Consider the following 20552-nt stretch of genomic DNA (forward strand, 5'->3'; position numbering starts at 1 on the left):
CAGCGTTGCACTTGCCGTGCTGAGATCTCATCAGTCGGCAGCTCTTTGTGCACCAGGAAGTTGAGATGGGCTGGGCCCATGAAGGTGCTGCGATTTCTTCGACTGTTAGGACTGCTACTTGCACAAGGGCGGTTGGGCCGGGGGGAGGCGGGTTGGAGTCAGCTGCCGCTGCAGCTTGCTGAGTTGATGAACTCCCCGGGCCGATTGGTGCAGTCCCCGGGCCGGGCTCTGAAGTCCCCGGGCTGACCGCTGCAGTCCCCGGGCCAGGTGAGACTGTCGCGGCCCCCGGGCCGCCTGCCGAAATTACCGTGCCGGCTGTTGGAGCTCTCAAGTCAGATCCGACTGCTTCAGGAGGAGCCGATACGAAGATAGAATCTGACTCTGGCGATGGCTTGATAGACGGCTTGAGGAGGCATTGTAGGGCGACGCCGGTCGGTATTGCTTGACGGGTGGAGCCGATTCGTGCCAAGGCATCTGCTTGCTCATTGTCATTTCTTGGCACATGGAGAAACTCGCACCCTTTAAAATATCCACTGAGTTGCTGTACGAGGAAGCGGTAGCTCGCCATGTTTGCATCTTTGGCGTCCCAGTCGCCTGACGACTGCTGGACCACCAAGTCAGAGTCACCATAGCACAGGATCCGGCGAATGCCGAGCTCTTTGGCAAGCCGGAGCCCGTGAATGAGTGCCTCGTATTCAGCGACGTTGTTGGAGGCGGCAAAATGGATTTGCAGCACATATCTGAGCTTGTGGCCTTTGGGAGAGGTGAGGACGATGCCGGCTCCCAAACCGGTGCGCATCTTGGAACCATCAAAATGCATCCGCCAATGGGTGGAGTCGGGCGCTGGCGGCAGGTACTGGGTCTCGGCCCAGTCGATGAGGAAGTCGGCCAGCGCTTGTGACTTGATGGTGGTGCGAGGCCGGTAGTAGATGGTGTCGGGGGCCAAATCGATGGCCCATTTGGCCACTCGGCCTGAAGCATCCCGGCTTCCGATGATCTCGGCCAGCGGAGCTGTGCAGACCACAGTGATTGGGTGCTCTTGAAAATACGGCTTCAATTTCTTGGCGGCAAAGTGCACGCCGTAGCACATCTTCTGGTAGTGGGGGTAGTTTTGCTTGGAAGCTGACAGCACTTCACTCAGGTAATACACCGGTCTCTGGACTGGTAGTGCCTTGCCTTCCTCCTTGCGCTCTACCACTATGACCGTGCTGACCACTCGGCTGGTGGCGGCGATGTAGAGGAGCATGGACTCCTTAGGAGTCGAAGCCGCCAGGACAGGTGGAGTAGTCAACATCTTTTTGAGCTGGAGAAAAGCTTCATCCGCCTTGTCGTTCCACTCGAAAAAAGTGGTCTTCTTCATGAGCTGGTACAGGGGAAGAGCCTTCTCTCCCAGCCGACTGATGAAACGGATGATGGACGCCAAACATCCGGTGAACTTCTGCACATCCAGCAGTCGGGTGGGCACTTCCATCCTCTCGATGGCCTTGATCTTCACAGGGTTGCACTCTATGCCGCGCTCTGAGACCAGGAATCCAAGAAGCTGGCCGGCTGGTACTCCAAAGACATAAACATGGGCGTTTCTGCCGAGTTGTTTGAGGAGGCACTTCTGCATGCAACGTTGAAACGTGGCGCCGGCATTCCTCAAGCCGAACGTCATGGTCAAGTAGCAGAAGGCTCCAAATGGTGTGATGAAGGCGGTCTTCAGTCTGTAGGCCGGGTTCAGCTTGATCTGGTGATACCCTGAGTATGCATCCAAGAAACTCAACAGCTTGCATCCGGCTGTGGAGTCTATCACTTGGTCAATTCTCGGCAAAGCAAACGGGTCTTTGGGGCAGGCTTTGTTGAGGCTGGTGTAATCAATACACATGCGCCACTGCTTGTTTTTCTTTAGCACAAGGACTGGGTTGGCCAGCCACTCTGGAAAGAACACTTCCATGATGAAGCCGGCTGCCAGCAGCCGGGCTATCTCTTCTCCAACGACTCTTCTCTTCTCTTCTGAAAGGCGGCGCAAGGGCTGCCTGACTGGCTTGGCATCAGACCGGACATGTAACTTGTGCTCGGCGAAATCCGTCGGAACACCCGGCATGTCTTTAGGTGACCATGCAAAGATGTACCGATTCTCACGGAGGAAATCGACGAGCTCGCCTTCCTATTTGCTGTCAAGGTTTGCACCTATGACAACGTACCTCTCTGGGTGCTCCGGGTCCAAGGGTATCTTCTTTGTCTCTTTGGCCAGCTTGAACGAGCCCTCGGCTTCCGACTCCTTGGGGTTGAGTGACATCTCCAGCTGCTTGCCTGCCATCGCCACAACTCAGTCAAGGAGCCGCTTTTCAGCCGCGATCACAAGGGACTCGGCCAGCCAGCTGCTATCTGCTACACAAGTGGACGACTTCTTGTAATCCCCTGCTATGGTCAGAATTCCCTTGGAACTCGGCATCTTCATCTTGAGGTAAGCATAGTGGGGGACCGCCATGAACTTGGCCAGAGCAGGCCGGCCAAGTAGTGCATGGTATGGGCTTTCAAGGTCCACCACCTCAAACCAGACTGGCTCTCGGCGGAAATGATCCTTGTCTCCGAAGAGGACGTCTATCTGGATCTTGCCGATTGGTGAGCAGGAAAGGCCAGGAACTATGCCATGGAATACGGTCCGGCTGGACTGAAGCTGCCTTTGTTTGATTCCTAACTTCTCCATGGTATCCTTGTACAGGATGTTGATGCTGCTGCCGCCATCTATCAGAACCCGAGAAAAATGAGCTGCTCGCCTATCTGTGGCAAAAGTGGCATCCAGAACCAGGGCGTAGGAGCCGGGATTGGGCATTACTTCCGGGTGGTCGGCTCTGCTCCAGCTGATGGACTTCTCGGACCAGTGCATGAACTCGGGGGTCTCTGATGCCACCGCATTCACTTCTTGCTGTCGTTGTCGTCTGCTGTGCTTGTCGCCGGCCACGCTGGTGAACACGACATAAGCTCCGTGATCTTCAGGATACTCGTCTTGTATGGCTTCGACTGGTCGAACCGCCGGCTGCTGGGGGGAGGAGGAGGCGGCTGCCCAGCAGGCGGAGGAGGCAGAAGGCCGTCTCCTTTGGCGATCCTGGTGAGCCAATGGCATTTCCGAGTGGTGTGGTTGGACGGCTTCGCACCACTGTGGAACTTGCAGGGTGCGTCAAGAGTTTGCTCATACGAGAAAGCAGGCAGCCAATTGGGCTTGCCGCCCTTCTGGCGCTTGGATGGAGGCTGCCCTTCTGGCTGCTGGTCTTCGACTGTCGCCACCTGCCGGCTTGTGGAAGCCGGCTGCATGGCCTTGCGCTTGTTGTCGCTTGGTTGTTGGCGCCGACTGGTGTCGCCAGCCGGGGTCCGAGGAGCCTGAGGGGCCACTTTGCCAGATGCATCAACTTGGATTTTTGCCTTCATGGAGGAGTCGGCCGTGGCATATTTATCTGCTATGATCAGCAGCTCGTCGAGGGTCGCCGGCTCGTCGCAAAGAAGTCGGTGCTTGAGGAGGGTGCCCTCTCGGCACCCAGCGGTGAAGTACTCGATGGCCTGCACCTCGTGCACGCCTTCGTAAGAGTTGCGGAGCTCGGCCCAGCGCGTGAGGTAGTCGCGAGTCGACTCATTGGGGCCTTGTACGCACAAGGAGAGCTGGCGAGGTTTGGGCGGCCGCTTGTACGTGCTGGTGAAGTTGCGGATGAAGGCTTCGGTGAAGTTGACCCAGCTGTTGATGCTGCGGGGCTTCAGGCTGTTCAGCCATGTCCGGGCCGTGCCCTGGAGCATGAGCGGAACGTACTTCACAGCAACGCGCTTGTTGCCGTTCGCGATGCTGATGGCTGTGGAGTAGTCGACCAGCCAGTCCTCCGGCTTCACGGAGCCGGTGTACTTGGGCGTATCTCTTGGGAGCGTGAACCCTTTGGGGAAGGGCTCGTCTCGAATGCGGGGGCCAAAACAAGGCGGACCCAGCTCATCTTCTTCTTCTAGCGCCAGGGATCAGTGGAGACGGTCGATTCGGTGGCGGGCATCGTTCTCTCCGACTCCCTCTCGGCGGCCAAGGCGGTCGCCGAGTGTCGGGTGTTCAACAGGCGGTGGGGAGACGCGCCTTTCCCTGTGAGGGGGGGGGAGGTGGACAGTCATCCCGTTGTTCCACTGCTCTCGGGCGGCCGTCTTGGTCACGCTCAATGGTGATGCGAGTCCGGCTGCGGCTGGCAGCCGGCTCCTTGTCTCTTCTTCCGCGGACGCCACCAGTCGGCGTCCGAGATGTCGCGCCTTGATCTCGGCGGGGAGGCAGATCGTCATTTTGCCGGCGAGGCGCCTCAGTGCGGCAACCGGCCTCGTGCTGCTCAGCAGCCGCGTCGAGGAGTCACTGGACGCGCTCGGCCATCTGGCGACGCTCTTCGCCCTCAAACTTGTCCAGCTCTTCTGCTACCGCCTGGGCAGCTCGGATATTTTCCGCAGGCGTGGCATAGACGGGGCGATCTGCCTCGAACAGGTTGGCGATGGCCACGCCGCGCTGCCGGACCGTGCCAAGGCGGTTGGGCCCATCGGGAGCCGGCGTGCCGCCCACAGCGCGGTCATCTCGCGCTGGTAGGCCTCCGATAGGCGTCTCATGCTGGCCAGCTTCTTGGCGCCCTCGACGAGCTGGATGCGGCGTGCTTCCAGCATCTCGGCGTCGGCGTCTTCTGGGATGGGCGCCGTCAGGTCTTGAAGTGCCGCATCAAGCGGGTCATGAGCACCTCCACCGGAGTGCTCGCTGTGGCCGATGACTAGCACCTCCGTGACGGCGCTTTCGCCGCTCTCCGCACGAGGAAGCGGCTCGTCGTAGACCACCACGTTGGTGGGGAACGCGTCGAGCGACGCAATGTCGGAATCGACAAGCATCGGGTCGGTGGAGCCAACAGACTCCAAGTCTACAGCGGGCTCGTTTGCGACGTGGAGCTGATCGAGGAGGCTGCGAGGCGGATCTTGGGGCCATCATTGCCCGCATCGGACGCTGGCTCGTCGGAGAGGCGAACCTCGCCAACAAGGTCGGCGAGGCAGCTCGCCGCGCAGACGACCTCCGCGCCGTGCAGCGCGTCGGCGCAGACTCCGTCTGGCGTGCCGGGCTGGCTGCGCTCGCCAGGGAGGAAAAGGGTTCCCGTCCAGAACAGGTCTCCGGACGACGGTGCACCTCACCCCATGGTGGGCGCCAAATGTCGGGGGTTGGGTGCGACATATGCCAATGGATGGCTTATCATGGTGGGAGCGAGTAGAACGTCGCCGGTGCCTGGAAGCGGGATAAGGCGTAGACACGAACGCCGGCGCACTTTACCCAGGTTCGGGGCTCTCCTAGGAGATAACACCCCTAGTCCTGCTCCGTAGGGTCTCCGCATGATCACTAAGGCACAAGTGAATACAATGGTGCTCCTCGAGCTGTATGCTAGAGGTAGGAGAAGGCAAGGCTAGCTCTCTCCTTTCCCTATGGGTTGGTCTAGTTCTAACAGGTTTGGAAGCCTTTGCATGGGTGCCCTGGGGGGTTTATATAGGCCTACCCCCAGGGGTACAATGGTAATCCGGCCGGGTGTAGGACCCGGCTGTCAGTCTCTCTAGTTGTCGGCTTCTACGCCGTCTGGTGGGGCCCGCCGCCTGGTGGGCCCCGCCGACTGGTCTGGTACGGGGCCGACAGGCCGCCCCCGCCGCTCACGGGTCTTGTCGGCGGCTGATCACTGTTGCCGTGATGCTAATGACGCAGGCACGGTCAGGGGAGTGTGGCTACAGTTCCACCGCCTGGCGGGCGATTATTGTAGCCACTCTGCGTCTCGTATGGTTAATGGCGCGTGGGGCCCGAGGAAGGGGCGGGCCGACTGCTGGAGGCCGACCTCCCTCGGGTCCGACTGGTGGGGCTCTGGCCGTCTTCCGGGCTCTCGCTGACTGGTGGGGCCCGTCGTCCTTGGGCCGTACCGACAGGCCGTCGTGGGAGCAGGGCTCCGCCTGCTTGTGGTGACGTCAGGGGTGGGGTGGCAACGGTGCCGCGCCGGGCGGAGATCTCCGCCGGTACGGTGCACTATGGCCACGCCCATCCCGGGATTTGGAAGGGATGGGCTGTACTGTAGCCACTCCCTGTCTTGTCTTCCTTGATGGGGGCGCAGGCGTCGTTGACGCCTCGGGCCGACTGCTAGGGGCCGGCTTCTCTGGAAGCCGCCCACTAGGAGTCGGCTTGTCTTGATGCCGGCCTCTGGAACTCGCCGTTTACGGGCAGCCGGCTATTCCTTCAGCCGGCCACCAGAAGGCGGCACTTCGTCTTGGTGCCTTGAGGGGCGCAGCCTGCCCCTATGTCCTGAAAGGTTCTGGGTCTCGGGTTAGCCTACCCGTGGCCCATTACTCCGACATACCTCTTAAATCTTCATTCCCTACCACTAATTTTCCCACAACTAAACAAGTCCTGAAGTAATTATACATGCATTTTGGCCGATTCCAATGAGAGAGAAGTGGATCTTTCAATCCCAACTCTTGCCCTAGTCTAATTTGCAACCCCAAATTCAATACAGTCGTTACATTACAACCTCAGACTCTTAAAACCAGCCATGATTCTACCCTCTCCTCCCCATTGACCGTTTTTTTCCTAGTTGACCAGTTTTGACCCGTTGACCATCCAGTCAGCAAGCCATGGCAGCAAATAATTCAAAATTTGTAGAAAAAAATTGTAAAATACAAAATCCAGGAAAAATAAAAAAACTATATAATAAAAAATATTTTCAAAAAAACTAAAATCAAAATAAAATAATCTATAAAATCAGGAGAACAATACTATGCATCTGGAATTTTCAGAATTTTGAACTCTTTTTCAAAATTTTCATAAAACAACCCCTATTTTTTTATTTTCCAGAATTTTGAAATTTGTTTTTGATCTTACAATATATTTTTTTACATTTTTTCCTGACAATTTCTAGAAATTTTGTGTTTTTCTACTAACGAGGCTTGGCTTGATACGCCAACTAGATGGTCAACGGGTCAAAACTGGTCAACAAGAAGGGGAGGGTTTAATGCTGGCCGGTTTTAAGAGTTTGGGATTGTAGTGTAGACGATGTTAGAATTGGGGCTTGTAAATTGGACTAGGGCAATAGTTGAGGGTTAAAATATGCACTTCTCTGGATCTCAATCCATAGGAATTTTTCTTATAAAAGCCCTTTGGATCATAGGAATGGTTTATCAAATTCCTATGGAGTCTATTTTGCTTCACGAATATGCATAGCTTGCATGTCTTTTCATTGATAGATTGAATAAAAAAAATACAAAAAAGGATACAATACGCTACACAAACACAAGGAGGTGCGAGCATGGTGCGCGGAGCATTGAGGAAAGGGATGCTCAGCCCAAACAGAAGACCAAACACAGCTAAACTCGCCTAGCCCGACCTTCGGCCACAATAGGCAAGGAGATGGGGCTCAGGACACCCAGACCGCGTGTGCATTTCTATTCACCCCATTCCATACAAATCTAAACATGAGCTCAAATCTTATTTTATATTTTTCTTTCAAAAGTCCAATGCACTTATACTTTATCCCTCTCCATTCTATCTCCTCAATCCACTAAAATTCTTGTGTGTATTTTCTGCGCACCATCCAAGACACGTATATTGTAAAATTTCCATTTTTTATAAATCCTACAAGAATTCATTGTACGTCTCCTAAAAAAAGAATTCATTGTACGTGACATCTCTTTTTTGCTTTTTTTTCATTCCTAAGGCTCTGTTTGATAGCAAAGTATTATAAAAACTAAAGTATTAAAAACTACAGTAATTTAGTCAGTAGATACACAATACTACAGTTTTGACATAACAGAGTATTTTGAAGTATTCATGATACAGAGGACCTGTTTGGTACAGTGATGTAACATTAGCTGACTAGCTGTTAGCACTGCATACAAGCATGTTTTCTAGATGTTAGCTGGCTAGCCATTGCATCCAGCAACAGACCGGCGTAAGAGCAGCGCTGCTTTACATGGCTGGCTGTATCATGCATAAGAACACAGAGATCCATGCATCCACGCAGCTGCGATCTATTGCAGCCCCATGCAGAAACATGCCATGGCCTCTAGGTAGCAGCGGCGAGCCATGCCACGCCTACTAAAATTTTGCCGCTAAGGGATAAAACTCCAGAAACGACATGGCGGTGGCAACGATGGCATGGAAGCGAAGGGGAATTGATGCGAATAGTGAGGGAAAAGATAGCCATGCTTCCCCTCTTTCTTTTACAGCTGCTCTGTTTAAAAAAAAGAGAGGTCAAGAGGTCTTTTTTTAATGCAGAGAAAAAACCTTGGTTTGGTAAATACCGCAGTATTAAAATCACAGTTTTTAGTGACAACCAAACAGCTCATTGTCAAAAAAACTATGGTACTAAAAAACTGCAGTATTCTCATAATACTTAGAAAATACTCTACTATCAAACAGGGCCTAAGTTTCTAAATTCCTGGGATACAAAGAAGCCCTTGATATGCACCGTGTGATCTGAATCCTTTTGCCCATCTGGCCGTCGACAGTCCCCCTCCCTCTTTCCTTCCGCTGGCGACCCACGCGCCGGCCGGCCGCCTCCCGCCCTCCTCTTCTTCTCGGCCGGCAGTTGGAGTGGCCGCACGCCCACCACCCGCACCGGCACGCCGCGCGCCCGCGCCCGCTCCGGACGGCCCGAGGCTCTTCCTCCTCGGCTTCTCGGCGGTTGGAGCCGCACCGCCCGCACGCGGCACGCCCACGCTGGCACGCCGCGCTCGACGCCCTAGAGCACTGTCTGGACCCCTAGTTTTGGCTAGGTATGTCCATTGCACTGATGCCCTATTTCCGATTAGCACAAGCGGCTATGTCCAGTGTGTCCTACTCCTACTTTGAATGTCATGCGACGAATTGAGATGTACTAATTCAGATGTGCACCCCCATCCATTAATTTATACAGTAGAATTTTTTATGCATTGTGATTTTTTTATTTAGGTAGCAATGGGTAGACAGCAGATGATGCAGTCGTGCTTTTAAAGCAATTTTTGATCCTAGCATTGGTGGAATATGTGAATCGAAGGCATAATTTTCTTTCTCGGTTGTTCCCTTTTTTACATACTGGAAGTTTCTCCAGTTAGTATGCAGTCTGGTTCAAAGTTCGTTAAGATTATAGTGCCGGCTAGGAGGCTATCAGGATCTATCAGTGGCACAACTGTGGGTTCTAGTAAGAAGGTATGCGGTGCTGAAAAGCTTGCTCTGCTGGTCCAAAGCTGTGCAGATGTTCGGTCTCTAAAGAAGCTGCATGCTCGTGTTTTGGCACACGGGCTTGGCTGGGATGTGATCCTTGGGTCTAAGATTCTTGGCTTGTATGCACATTTAGGTGCCTTGCCCGATTCAAGGCTTGTTTTTCAGAGTATTGTGAATGGTGATCTTGCCCTATGGAATTCTGCCATGGTTGATTATTTCCGAGCTGGTTACGTGGAGGAAGTTATTCTTTTGTACAGGAGGCTGAAGTTGCATCAGTTTTGTTTGAATGAGAAAACTATTACATTTGGTTTGAAGAGCTGCACTCAGCTCAGGAATTTGTTATTGGGCAAAGGAATGCATGCAGATTCACTGAAGCTTGGCCTGAGTGGGGATAAATTTGTCGGTTCCTCGCTGGTTGGGTTATACTCCAAGCTTGGCAAGATTGATGATTCACAGCGAGTGTTTGAAGAGATCTTTGATAAGGATATTGTTGCTTACACTTCAATGATCTCTGCCTATTCTGATGTAGTGGATTCATCTGCATGGAATGCATTCAAAATTGCCAGTGAAATGATAAGGAATAACTTGGAAGTAAACCGTGTGACACTAGTAAGCTTATTGCAAGTTGCTGGGAATTTGGAAGCCTTCCGACTGGGTAAATCAATGCACTGCTATGCCATAAGGAGAGGCATTGGCGTCTCAGATGAAGTCCTAGAGACAAGCCTTGTTGACATGTATGCTCGATGTGGAGCTTATCAATTAGCATATGCTCTTTTGAACAATTCAAAGGGAACCGTGGCTTCGTGGAACGCTGTGCTTTCTGGTCTTACTAGAACTCAAGAGAGTAGGGATGCAATCCAGTATTTTTCTGTTATGCTGCATCATCATAAAGTAACTCCAGATTCAGTAACCTTTGCAAATGTGCTTTCTGCTTGTACTGAATTATGCTATTGTGGCTATGCTGCTAGTATCCATGCCTACTTGATCAGAAGAACTATAGCTGTGGATCTTGTTTTGGCCACTGCTCTTATCGAGGTGTACTCCAAGTGCAAAAGAGTTGTGAGATCCAGGCATCTCTTTGATCAACTGACGGTTAAAGATGCAGTCTCCTATAACGTGATGATACATGGTTATCTGCAAAACGGCCTGGCAGATGAAGCCACCACATTACTCAATGACATGATGAAAGAATGTATTGCACCAAATTCTGCAACTGTTGTTTGCCTGCTCACAGCTTTTGCTGATCAAAGGGATTTAATAAGAGGAAGGTGGATTCACGGATTTGCAATTAGACATGGCTTTTCTTCAGATGCGGACATTGCAAATCAAATTCTGCATATGTATTCAATTTGCAGAGAAATTGTCGCAACAAAGATTGTATTTGACTCATTGGAAAAGAAAAACTTGTTTTCATGGACAGCCATGATGAAGGGGTACTTATCTTTTGGGCGTGCAGATGAGGTTGTTCGATTATGTCACTTAATGCAGCAACACGGGGAGAAGCCCGATTCTGTCACTCTTATGTATGCAGTTCAGGCTGTTTCTGAGCTTGGACATCTGAAGGGTGTAAAAGAAATTCAATGCTTTGTTTACCATGCCTCCATGGAGAAAGATACGATTACCGCAAATTCTTTGATAACTGCATATGCTAAATGTGGAAGGTTGGATTTGTCAGAAGCTCTTTTCTTCAGTATGGAACACAAAAACCTGGATTCATGGAATGCGATGATCAGTGCTTATGGGATGCATGGATTTTATCTTAAGGTTCTTGAAATGTTTCAGCAAATGGAAGATGAAAAAATTAAACCTGATGAGTTAACATTCACTTCTGTGCTTTCTGCCTGCAGTCATGCTGGCCTTGTTAAGGAGGGTTGGTGTATTTTTCAGTCAATGATTTCACTGTATTCAGTTCATCCACAAGAAGAGCACTATGGTTGCATAGTTGACTTATTGGGTCGGGCAGGACATTTAGAAGAAGGATACAAATTTATAAAGCTATTGTCGTTGACTGATAAATCAAGCATGTATTGTGCTCTCCTCTCTGCTTGCAGAACATATGGAAATACACTGCTTGGGCATATTATAAGCAAAGAGCTCCTTGAGCACGGACCACAGGACCCAGGTACTTATGCTTTGATTTCAGAAGTGTATGCACAGGAAGGACAGTGGAATGAATCTGCTAATTTAAGGGCTAGCGCTAACGGAAGTGATTCGAAGAAACTTCCTGGCTCTAGTTTGATGGAATCAGTCTAGGAAGTAGAGAGGGTGTTTTTGAGCCCAAGCACAGATGCTCCTGCAATCTGGGCCGCTGGAAATCGAGTCGAGGTCTGTAGAGGAAGGTGGAGGAAGGTGGAGTTCTTGCTGGATCCTGTTGACAGGTAAAGTGACGCATCAAGCTGTGCCGTAGTTCATTTACCTCCCTATTCAGGCATATCTCTTATTCTCAGGGAGATGCAACCAGGTTCCCCTTTCTTGAAGCGATGGGGGATAGTGAGACCCCAATCGATCCATGTGATACAGTCGACGCCAGCGTCGTCGGTGGAGCCGCAGCAGAGCCTTCATCAGTAGGACTATTGCAGATGACGGGAGCGATCCGCGAACAGCCGGCGAGATTAGAAGTGGGCTCTGACTGTTGTCGTGGGAACGGCAGAATCCAGTGTCAAAATTCCCTGATTGGACGAAGAGGTTAGTACTTGTTAGCGTGTGAACAAATTCCCTGCACTGTTGTTTAGCACTGAGCTTGATTCCGGTACTATCTGTATCTAGTTACATTGAATTTGTAAATGTAGACGCGTCATATTTTCACCTCTGAACATCTGTTTTTGTCGGCTGCAAAATTAGAGTTGGGTCGGTTCCGCCAGACAGGACCCATTGTCCAAGCAAAGTAGGCACCCTGGAGAATCTACAGGGGGATTCGCCGAGAAGAGAAAACACGACAGAAAATGTCATCAAACCTGCTCTTGGCACCAGCTTCAACTCCTTGAGCGAGTTTTATGACTTTTACAATCTTTATTCTTGGGAGAATTATTTTGGAATCAGATACGGGAAAAGCAGGCTGAATGTCACAGATGACAAAATGCATGCAGAAAGTAGCGTGTGTTTGTGCGGTGAGGATGTCAACAAGTATATGCAACAAAACTGATCTAGGGGGTAGTTCTCTGATGGTGCATTTTGGTACGTTGATTTTTTCAGGGGAAGCTGAGTGCCTAGAACACACGCTGGACATACTGTGATTTTGTTTTCCAGTGATTTTGTGGACAAGTTAGAAAGATAAGGGTATGCGTCCATGCTGAAAATATTCCTGATGGTTGGTAGTTGGCTGACTTAAATATATGTTCTGTGAACAAGGATGCTTTTGGAGATTCAAATTCATGTATGCCAGAACTAACGATTGAACGGGCTGTGCAGGTTTGGACCTTACATGTGTCATCTGCGATTCAAAATTCAAAATTTGAATGCATGTACGACCCTATTTGAATTCCTGGGAGAGAAACCTGGGTAGGATATGAGCTTCGGTGAAGTGTGGCAGAGACATACTTCCTCCGTCTCAAAATTCTTGTCTTATATTTGTCTAAATACGGATGTATCAAGTCACGTTTTAGTATTAGATATCTAGACAAATCTAAGACAAGAATTTTGGGACGGAGGGAGTAGTTAGCAAGTTAGCATGATCCAAAGGGAAATGGACTGTTGTGTTTGTCTAGCTTCTTACTTTTGGAGATGTACTGGCTTTGCAACCAAGCACCTCTTTACAGTAATACGAGTAGACCATCCTCGGTTTGTATGAACAATGGTCCGTCAGAGATATGAAATGTAAATATGTACTCCCTCCGTCCCGAAAAACATGTCGTGAGGGCATTTTTGCAGAAAAGACCTCTAGTTTCTCCCGACCAAACCCGCACTCCTTGTCATCCTCCTCTGACAGAACCAGCAGCTGCGCTGCTCTCCGCCGCCGGAGCTTCGTTGCTCCCTGCCACCGCAGCTGCCCTTCTCCCCGCCGCTGCAGCTGCCCTGCTCCCCCGCTCTCCCGCCGCATCTGCCTCCTGCTCCGCCGCCGCAGCTGTCGCTCACCTGCCTCCTCAAGCTCCCCCCTTCCTCAAAAAAAATCTTTGATTTCCCAGCTACCGCCGCGCTCTGCTCCGGCTGCGTCGGAACCGCCGTCGGAGAGCCCGGAGGCGCTGGATCCAGACCACCACCAACAACCTAGAGGCCGGCGAGCCCGACGACGACAGGAGATGCAGCAGGCTAAACACCGACGAGCCCGGCGACAACGGCAAGCTAAAGGTCGTGGATTTGGGAGCGTGGAAGACGACGGCGACAGCTCCACGAGCAATACGGTTGCGGCGGGGTCTTCTTCGTTGTTTCTCTGGTGGAAAACCCGCGCCTGCGACACCGCGGCTGGGCTGTCCAGTGGGTAGCGCCTGCTAACTTGGCAGCAGCGGCGGTGGCTACAAGTTTTCTGCACTTCTGCAAATCATCCCCAAGTCCTACAGCCTGGGTCAACCTCCCTTCTCTACTCCATGTTTACTGAATTTACTGAATATTTGCACTAGTTCTGCTAGTTTAGAGTTGGAGTATTTTGCACGGTTAACTGAACAGTTTTGCAAGCATTCGATCTCTGACAGAACACTATATTACGCGCAGAGTAATTATGTGATGTGTACTAGTGCATCCTTAATGTTTTGAGGATTTTGTTTAGTCGATAAGCAAGTCAACCTGTTTATTCTGATAGGCATTTTGTACAAGGAGTTACTTCAAAGGTGAGGCCATGATCTGTGGTGTCTACTGAAGGCGTTTCAGTCAAAAACTTGCTTAAGCAAGAGCAGATTTACGAGCAAAAAAACTCACTCCATATGTCTACTGTCTAGCACTTTGTGCATGAAATCTGCAACTTATTTATTCTCTTGAACTTACTAAAATGGTTTTCCCATCACAGTTTGCCATGGAAATTAGCTGATCTGGCACCAGATATGTTGATGACAGAGCACTGGGCAGCCACTATCCTGTGTCCTCCTCCCCTGTTAAATGATTATCTGGAAATCAGCTGGCTTCCTGAAGAGAAGTAAAAGCCTTGGTGAGTAGTGGATCCTGCCAAATCAGAAGGATTTACCAACAAATTTCAGTACCATCACCAATCCATGATGAAATTGTAGTTTCACTTCACTGTACATAACCTTTATGCATTTTAGAAATACTCCATGGCAGTATCTAGTAACACTGTCAGTTACTGAATCTATATCTATAGTACTCCATGGCAAAGATTAGTGCATTTCTAAAATGGCAAAGACTATGGCACAAAGATTAGTCACATCACATCAAAATCTCAAATCTAAATTTGATGGAGTATTCGACAGCAGTCTCTGATTGCTGAAAGCATCTGTTGCCATATTATAATCTTTTACCACAAGTTTGTGACCAAGGAATAATATTGTTTTTTCACATATTGTCCTTCACTGTGAGATCTTGTGTAAATAAAAAAAAGCGTGTCCATATTTAGGAGCAGTAACTTTGTTAGGAAGAAAGCCAGCTCTAAACAGAGTTACTCCATTTGATATGTTATATTTTTATCCTAGAGTAGATTGTTAGGAGATCTTGTTTTTATCTCTGAACTTGTATGATATGTGAACCCCAAAAAATGCATCATCGGACATGTGCAGGTTGATGCCCCTCCATTTGTCACATCACAGACTAGACTAGGTGATCATTTTCTTTTTAAATGCTAGGAAAAGGGGAGGTGTTCACCATATTATAGAGAGCAGAAAGATTGATGGCTAGGGAAACCCAAGAAGTAAAAGGAACAGCACTGAAAGCAAATAGACCATGTAAATAACCAAAATTAATTCTAATTAATTCAAATAAATCCAAATAACCCAAATTAATCCTGATTGGAGTAAATTTTCACTGAATCCTAACTGGAGTGACTGAATTATCAACAGATCATGCATCCACTGAATTATGCATCTACTCCACTGACTGACTGAATTATCAGCAGATTATCAACATTAAAATCTGATGTGGTAACATTTCTAGAGACAGTGTTTGTTCAGATCATAATTGCACTGCATCTACTGATTTTTTTTCAGTTAACATTGTTCAGAGCACAAGGAGCAGAGAAGCAACTCTGTACAATACTGTACCTTCTTCCCCCTGATGATAGGAGCTCTGGTGGCAGCACAAGCAGCAGTGCAGAGGAGCAGCAGCAGTATGGGCAAACGAGCAGCAGCAAATGAGCAGCAGTATGGGCAGACGAGCAGCAGCAAACGAACAACAGTATGGGCAGAGGAGCTCCACCGGCGGCAGGGTAGAAGCAGACGCACGGGCACGCGGGCAGGGGAGAAGGAGCAGCAGGCGCTCGCGCAGGAGATTGAGGAGCACGCGCGGGAGATCAAGGAGGAAGCGTGCGAGCTCCTGGTCCACCTGATCGTTGAGGCAGGTTCCGGCAATGCCCGTGAGGAATTGCGGCCGGGAGGAAATGCGGCGGCGCACGCGCGGGGCTCAAGGAGGATGCGTGTGAGCTCGAAGAGGATGCGCGGGAGCTCGAAGAGGACGCACGCGAGCTCAAGGAGGACGTGCCGGGAGGTTCCGACGACGCCCGCAGGTAATCGCGGCGGGAGGGGATCGCGGCTGCGCAGGTCTGGGTGGCGGCGGCGCAGCAGGTACTTGGCGACGGCGGCTGCGGCGGAGGTGGAGCAGGTACGTGGCGACGGCGGCGGAGCACTTCCTGCTGTGCGGCGAATCGCGCAGCTTGGCGGCGCCGGCCCCTGGCGACGACGGAGGAAGAAGACGGGGGCGGAGGGAGTTGTTTCAGATCGTTTTGAAACTAGGAGGTTTTTTTTGTAAAATCACTAATGAACTGCGCCCGCGACATGTTTTTCGGGGTGGAGGGAGTAATTCTGCGAACGCCCTTTTTTTATGTGAGAAGTGCACCATCTGGTTTTCAAAGCTTTGTGTTTTTTTGATGATTTAGGCTTAGCTTCACGCCTTCGTAATTTAACTATCGAAGGTGAACTACAATGGACTATTTTGAATATACTGTGATTTAAATTTCTTTCCTTGCCAAGAGGCCTGCGTAAGTGTCCTATGGTATATGGTTTGAAGAAATGGTTCTGAAACTCGGTTTGTATGATACTGCTATAGAGGCTATAGCGTCTTGTTTTTTTTTTTGGAGTGGTTTTGTTAGAGTGTTCCAACTTTTTACAGGTGAGCTCACCATGCTTGAAGAGGCTAGAGTACCTGGTTTTTACTCCCTCCGTCCAATAATATAAAATGTTTTTGTAAGCTAAGCTTTTTTTTTAGAAAGAAACATTGAAAGGGCATTTTACATCTGATAATCATCAAGAAAAATAATAGTCAGTGCAATGGAAAGATTGGTAAAAATTCTCAAAAAAAAGGAACAATCGGTAAAAGCAAATTTACATTGAAAATAAAGATTGGTATACTAAGTCATCTGATAAAATACTTTATAATAACCAATATATACCTACGGTTTATTCGTGCAAATGTTCAACAGAAGGAAACGTTCATTATTCGGACTCTGACGCCGGAAATGACTCCCATCGTACGGCCAAAAACCTGTCCGATGAAACCAACGCGAGGGATCGGGCAGTGGTTGGTGGCCCATTCTTTTTCTTTCCACTCCCCCCTTCCGCCAAAGCGTCACCCGCCGCCGCGCCATACCTCATCGTCACCGCCGCGCCCTCAATCCCGCCCCCTCCTCCAGCCTCTCGGGGACGCGCGTCGCCGCCGCCGCCGCCGTTCCCCTTCTTCCCCGGCCTCCGGGACATACTGCTGCTGCCTCCACCCCGCCCCAGTCTTCGGCCACTGGGTCTCCTTCCTTCCTTCGAGGTACGAGCAACAGCTAGGTTGATTCCATCCAGCGCAGCATCACTTCTCTTAGTCGTTGAATCAATCGACGAATCCCGGTACGGTAGGGATTGGGGAACTTCACAATTTCTGGGTGCACAACCCGGCAACCAACTAGATCCGCCTCTGGATCATGTATTAGTGTTCAAGATCTGGATCAATTGTATGCTCCCGTAGCGTGTCACCAGCCGTTCTATCTATGCTTGCAAGAGATTTTTATGTTTTTTACAAATCTGATATAACCCTGTTCCTGCAGTTGGACATGGCATCATCTGCTACCATCAGTTCAGTTGGCGCTCAGGCCGCTCTGGTTTCAAAGCCAAGGAATCGTGGCATCAGTGGCTTGAAGGCATCCTCATCAATTAGCTTCGAATTGGGATCCTCATTCCTGGGCAAGACCGGATCCCTTCGGGCATCTGTAACCACAAGGGTTGCGCCAAAGGCAAAGTCCGTGGCTCGGATACTACCGGAGGCATCTTACAAAGTGGCGGTACTTGGTGCTGCTGGGGGCATCGGCCAACCATTGGGCCTGTTGATCAAGATGTCTCCTCTGGTCTCAGAACTGCGCCTGTACGATATTGCAAATGTCAAGGGAGTTGCTGCTGATCTCAGCCACTGCAACACACCTTCTCAGGTCATGGACTTCACTGGCCCCGCGGAATTGGCCAGCTGCTTGAAAGGCGTGGATGTTGTTGTCATCCCCGCCGGGGTCCCAAGAAAGCCAGGGATGACTCGTGATGACCTTTTTAACATCAATGCGGGCATCGTCAAGTCACTTATCGAGGCTGTTGCGGACAATTGCCCTGAGGCCTTTATCCATATTATCAGCAACCCAGTCAACTCCACAGTGCCGATTGCTGCTGAGATTCTGAAGCAGAAGGGTGTCTACAATACCAAGAAGCTTTTTGGGGTTTCGACCCTAGATGTTGTCAGAGCTAACACATTTGTAGCTCAGAAGAAGGGCCTCAAGCTCATTGATGTTGATGTCCCAGTTGTTGGTGGTCATGCTGGAATTACAATCCTGCCTTTGTTGTCAAAGACGAGGCCATCTGTCACCTTCACGGACGAGGAAACTGAACAGCTGACGAAGAGGATACAGAACGCTGGGACAGAGGTGGTGGAGGCGAAAGCGGGTGCTGGATCTGCTACCCTATCCATGGCTTATGCCGCTGCCAGATTTGTTGAGTCTTCACTCCGTGCACTGGCTGGTGATCCAGATGTTTATGAGTGCACGTATGTTCAGTCTGAGTTAACTGAGCTGCCATTCTTTGCGTCCAGAGTTAAGATTGGCAAGAATGGTGTTGAGTCCATCATTTCTTCGGACCTGGAGGGAATAACTGAGTACGAGGCCAATGCACTCGAGGCATTGAAGCCTGAGCTAAAGGCCAGCATCGAGAAGGGCATCGAGTTTGCACACAAACAGCAGGGAGCCGCCGCATCTGTTTGAAGTGAGGAGAACAACGATTCCATACGAAGAGAAGGCAAAATGATTCTCCTTGTCTTCTAGTTTTGCAGCCTAGAGTATTGACATGTAGCAGTATTGCCTGGAGCATCTATATATTTCTCAATTGTTGGTCAGTTTATTATGATTCCAGTTTACATGAGGGCGTGAAGCCCCAAACTTGCACCCTGTTCTGGGGCCTTGTTTTGTTTGACACATAAATTCTGGTCCTGTTCCACCTGCTGTTCTTGTAACTTCTGGAGTTCAACTGTGGACTAATAAAGCACATCTTTGATCATTACCAAGGCACACCATCTAGATCTGCCTCTACTCGTGGTAACATATTGTATGGTGTCATAAGTTATTAGTTGCTGTTGTAAGATGAGCCAGTGGGATGAACAATACTTTGTGCAAGATTTTCGTGCAATACCATCGTGCAGATGACCCCCTTTGTACAAATCCAGGATCTGATTGTCTTGAGTATCATACAGCTTGCATCATGTTTTGCATAAGAATAAATTGTTCATCCACATCAGGAGGCAATTGCTGCATTCTGAATAGAAGATTATGCTATTAGGAGAATTTATCTATTGATAAGTTTCATTTGTTTGCATTCCGTACTCTCGGGGAATAAATGTGTTGTTTGTGCGTAATCTGGGATCAAAGCCCTGGTGCTTTCAGAAGGCAGGGACAGCCATGGTCAAATTCTCACCTTTTTGTTCAGTTCTTCCCTATGCACCCTATCTTTTTCTCTGTTAATTTAGTTTGATTTCTCCCTTATACTGGTATAAAGAATTTGGGCCATGTTGTCTTGTTCCTGCTGTTCTCTTGCTAGGTGAAACCTGGAAGGATTAGGGAAGAAAGTAGGGCAAGAGTTAGTTGATGTTCTTGGGTTTCTGGTCAAAAAATTGGGTGAAGTTTAAGCCTTGAATGTGTTAAAAGGATACGCATTTTGTGCTGTCCTGATCAGCTTTATTTCCACGTTTTAGGTGCGCCTCTTTCTACTAGTCAAACCCAGTATCTTGAGCTCCTAGCAGAGTTTGTGTTCCAAATGCAATCAAACAAGAATGGAGCCTATGACTTCGTGGCTTGAAACTGGGACCGGGAGAGTAATCGTTGGTGTTATTCTGAAAGAATACTGGCAGTTCTACTGCCATGTAAGCAAATTTTGGAGCCATGCACCGTATCTTTGTTCAAATTGCGGAATAAATGTTCTTCTAGATGTGGTATTTCTTTAGTGTTTTTTCTGAAGCCTCTGAGGTGAGCTCCAACACTATACCCCAAACCGCCCTTAAATGTCCGGATCATGGTGTCTGGATGTTTTTCTGCCATCTAACACCGTGCCGCAAATGTCCACGGGCGCGTCTGTGTGCCCGACTTCCTGCAAACCGACACCAACCCAAGGGGAGATTTGCGAGCGTCTGGACCTCTGTCACGTAGGATTCCAACGCCATTGGTTCACCTGGAGCCGCGGGTTTCTCACACTGTCCCTCCCCCTATTCTGTATCCGCTCCCTCCTAGACCGACGTCGTCGCTGTACCACCTCGGCCGCCCGCCCAAGCCTTGTCGAACCTCAGCCATCCCACCCACTCGTCTGCCCGCCTTGGAGTCTGCCATCGTTCTACCCCTCGTCCATCCGCACCTGTAGATGCCGTCCATGGGAAACACCATTCCCGGCAAGTGCTTGGTCAAATGCCATAGTGAAATTGTTGACAATTTTTTCCATACTTTGAAGCAAACACGATGGATTCAAACACGGGGTACTTCTACAACAACTTCATGGAGGACGAATATGAGGATTAAACTAAGATGACGAGGGTGGTCCTTGCAGACGCGAAGCATGCAGAGGAGTATTTTCTCAATTTCAAGGGGGCAATCAAGGGACATCGAGTGTTGGACCAGGATAAGGGCACGGGGCCATTTGATGTTGATGGATGACTACTTTGTCGCCGATGCCTTATTCGCGGACCATTTTCGCCGGCGCTTTCGGATGTGGAAAAATGTTTTCGATCGCCTCTACAATGGTTTCGTGGTTGGATACACGGCTTC

The 20552-nt window shown here is 49.9% G+C and overlaps 2 protein-coding genes across 3 annotated transcripts; both read left to right on the top strand.

Moving 5' to 3' along the window:
* The first annotated feature begins 8475 nt into the window (after positions 1-8475).
* Positions 8476-16247, top strand: LOC109751656 (pentatricopeptide repeat-containing protein At4g21300). 2 transcript variants are annotated; one of them, XM_073504843.1, is made up of 5 exons: positions 8476-8772; positions 8948-11577; positions 11647-11884; positions 14136-14273; positions 15283-16247. In XM_073504843.1, the coding sequence occupies exon 2, from the start codon at positions 9092-9094 to the stop codon at positions 11450-11452; it is 2361 nt and encodes a 786-aa protein (XP_073360944.1). In that variant the 5' UTR covers positions 8476-8772; positions 8948-9091; the 3' UTR covers positions 11453-11577; positions 11647-11884; positions 14136-14273; positions 15283-16247. The 2 variants fall into 2 exon arrangements, with proteins under 2 accessions (XP_073360944.1, XP_045086692.1); XM_045230757.2 differs by lacking the exons at positions 14136-14273; positions 15283-16247 and having other exon boundaries at positions 11661-11951.
* A 560-nt stretch (positions 16248-16807) lies between these two features.
* LOC109751657 (malate dehydrogenase, chloroplastic) lies at positions 16808-18801 on the top strand. Its single transcript, XM_020310546.4, has 2 exons — positions 16808-17044; positions 17319-18801. The coding sequence occupies exon 2, from the start codon at positions 17325-17327 to the stop codon at positions 18507-18509; it is 1185 nt and encodes a 394-aa protein (XP_020166135.1). The 5' UTR covers positions 16808-17044; positions 17319-17324; the 3' UTR covers positions 18510-18801.
* The last annotated feature ends 1751 nt before the right edge of the window (positions 18802-20552 follow it).

The sequence above is a fragment of the Aegilops tauschii genome, chromosome 7 (genome assembly GCF_002575655.3).
Source record: "Aegilops tauschii subsp. strangulata cultivar AL8/78 chromosome 7, Aet v6.0, whole genome shotgun sequence".
In the NCBI taxonomy this organism is placed as follows: Eukaryota; Viridiplantae; Streptophyta; class Magnoliopsida; order Poales; family Poaceae; genus Aegilops; species Aegilops tauschii.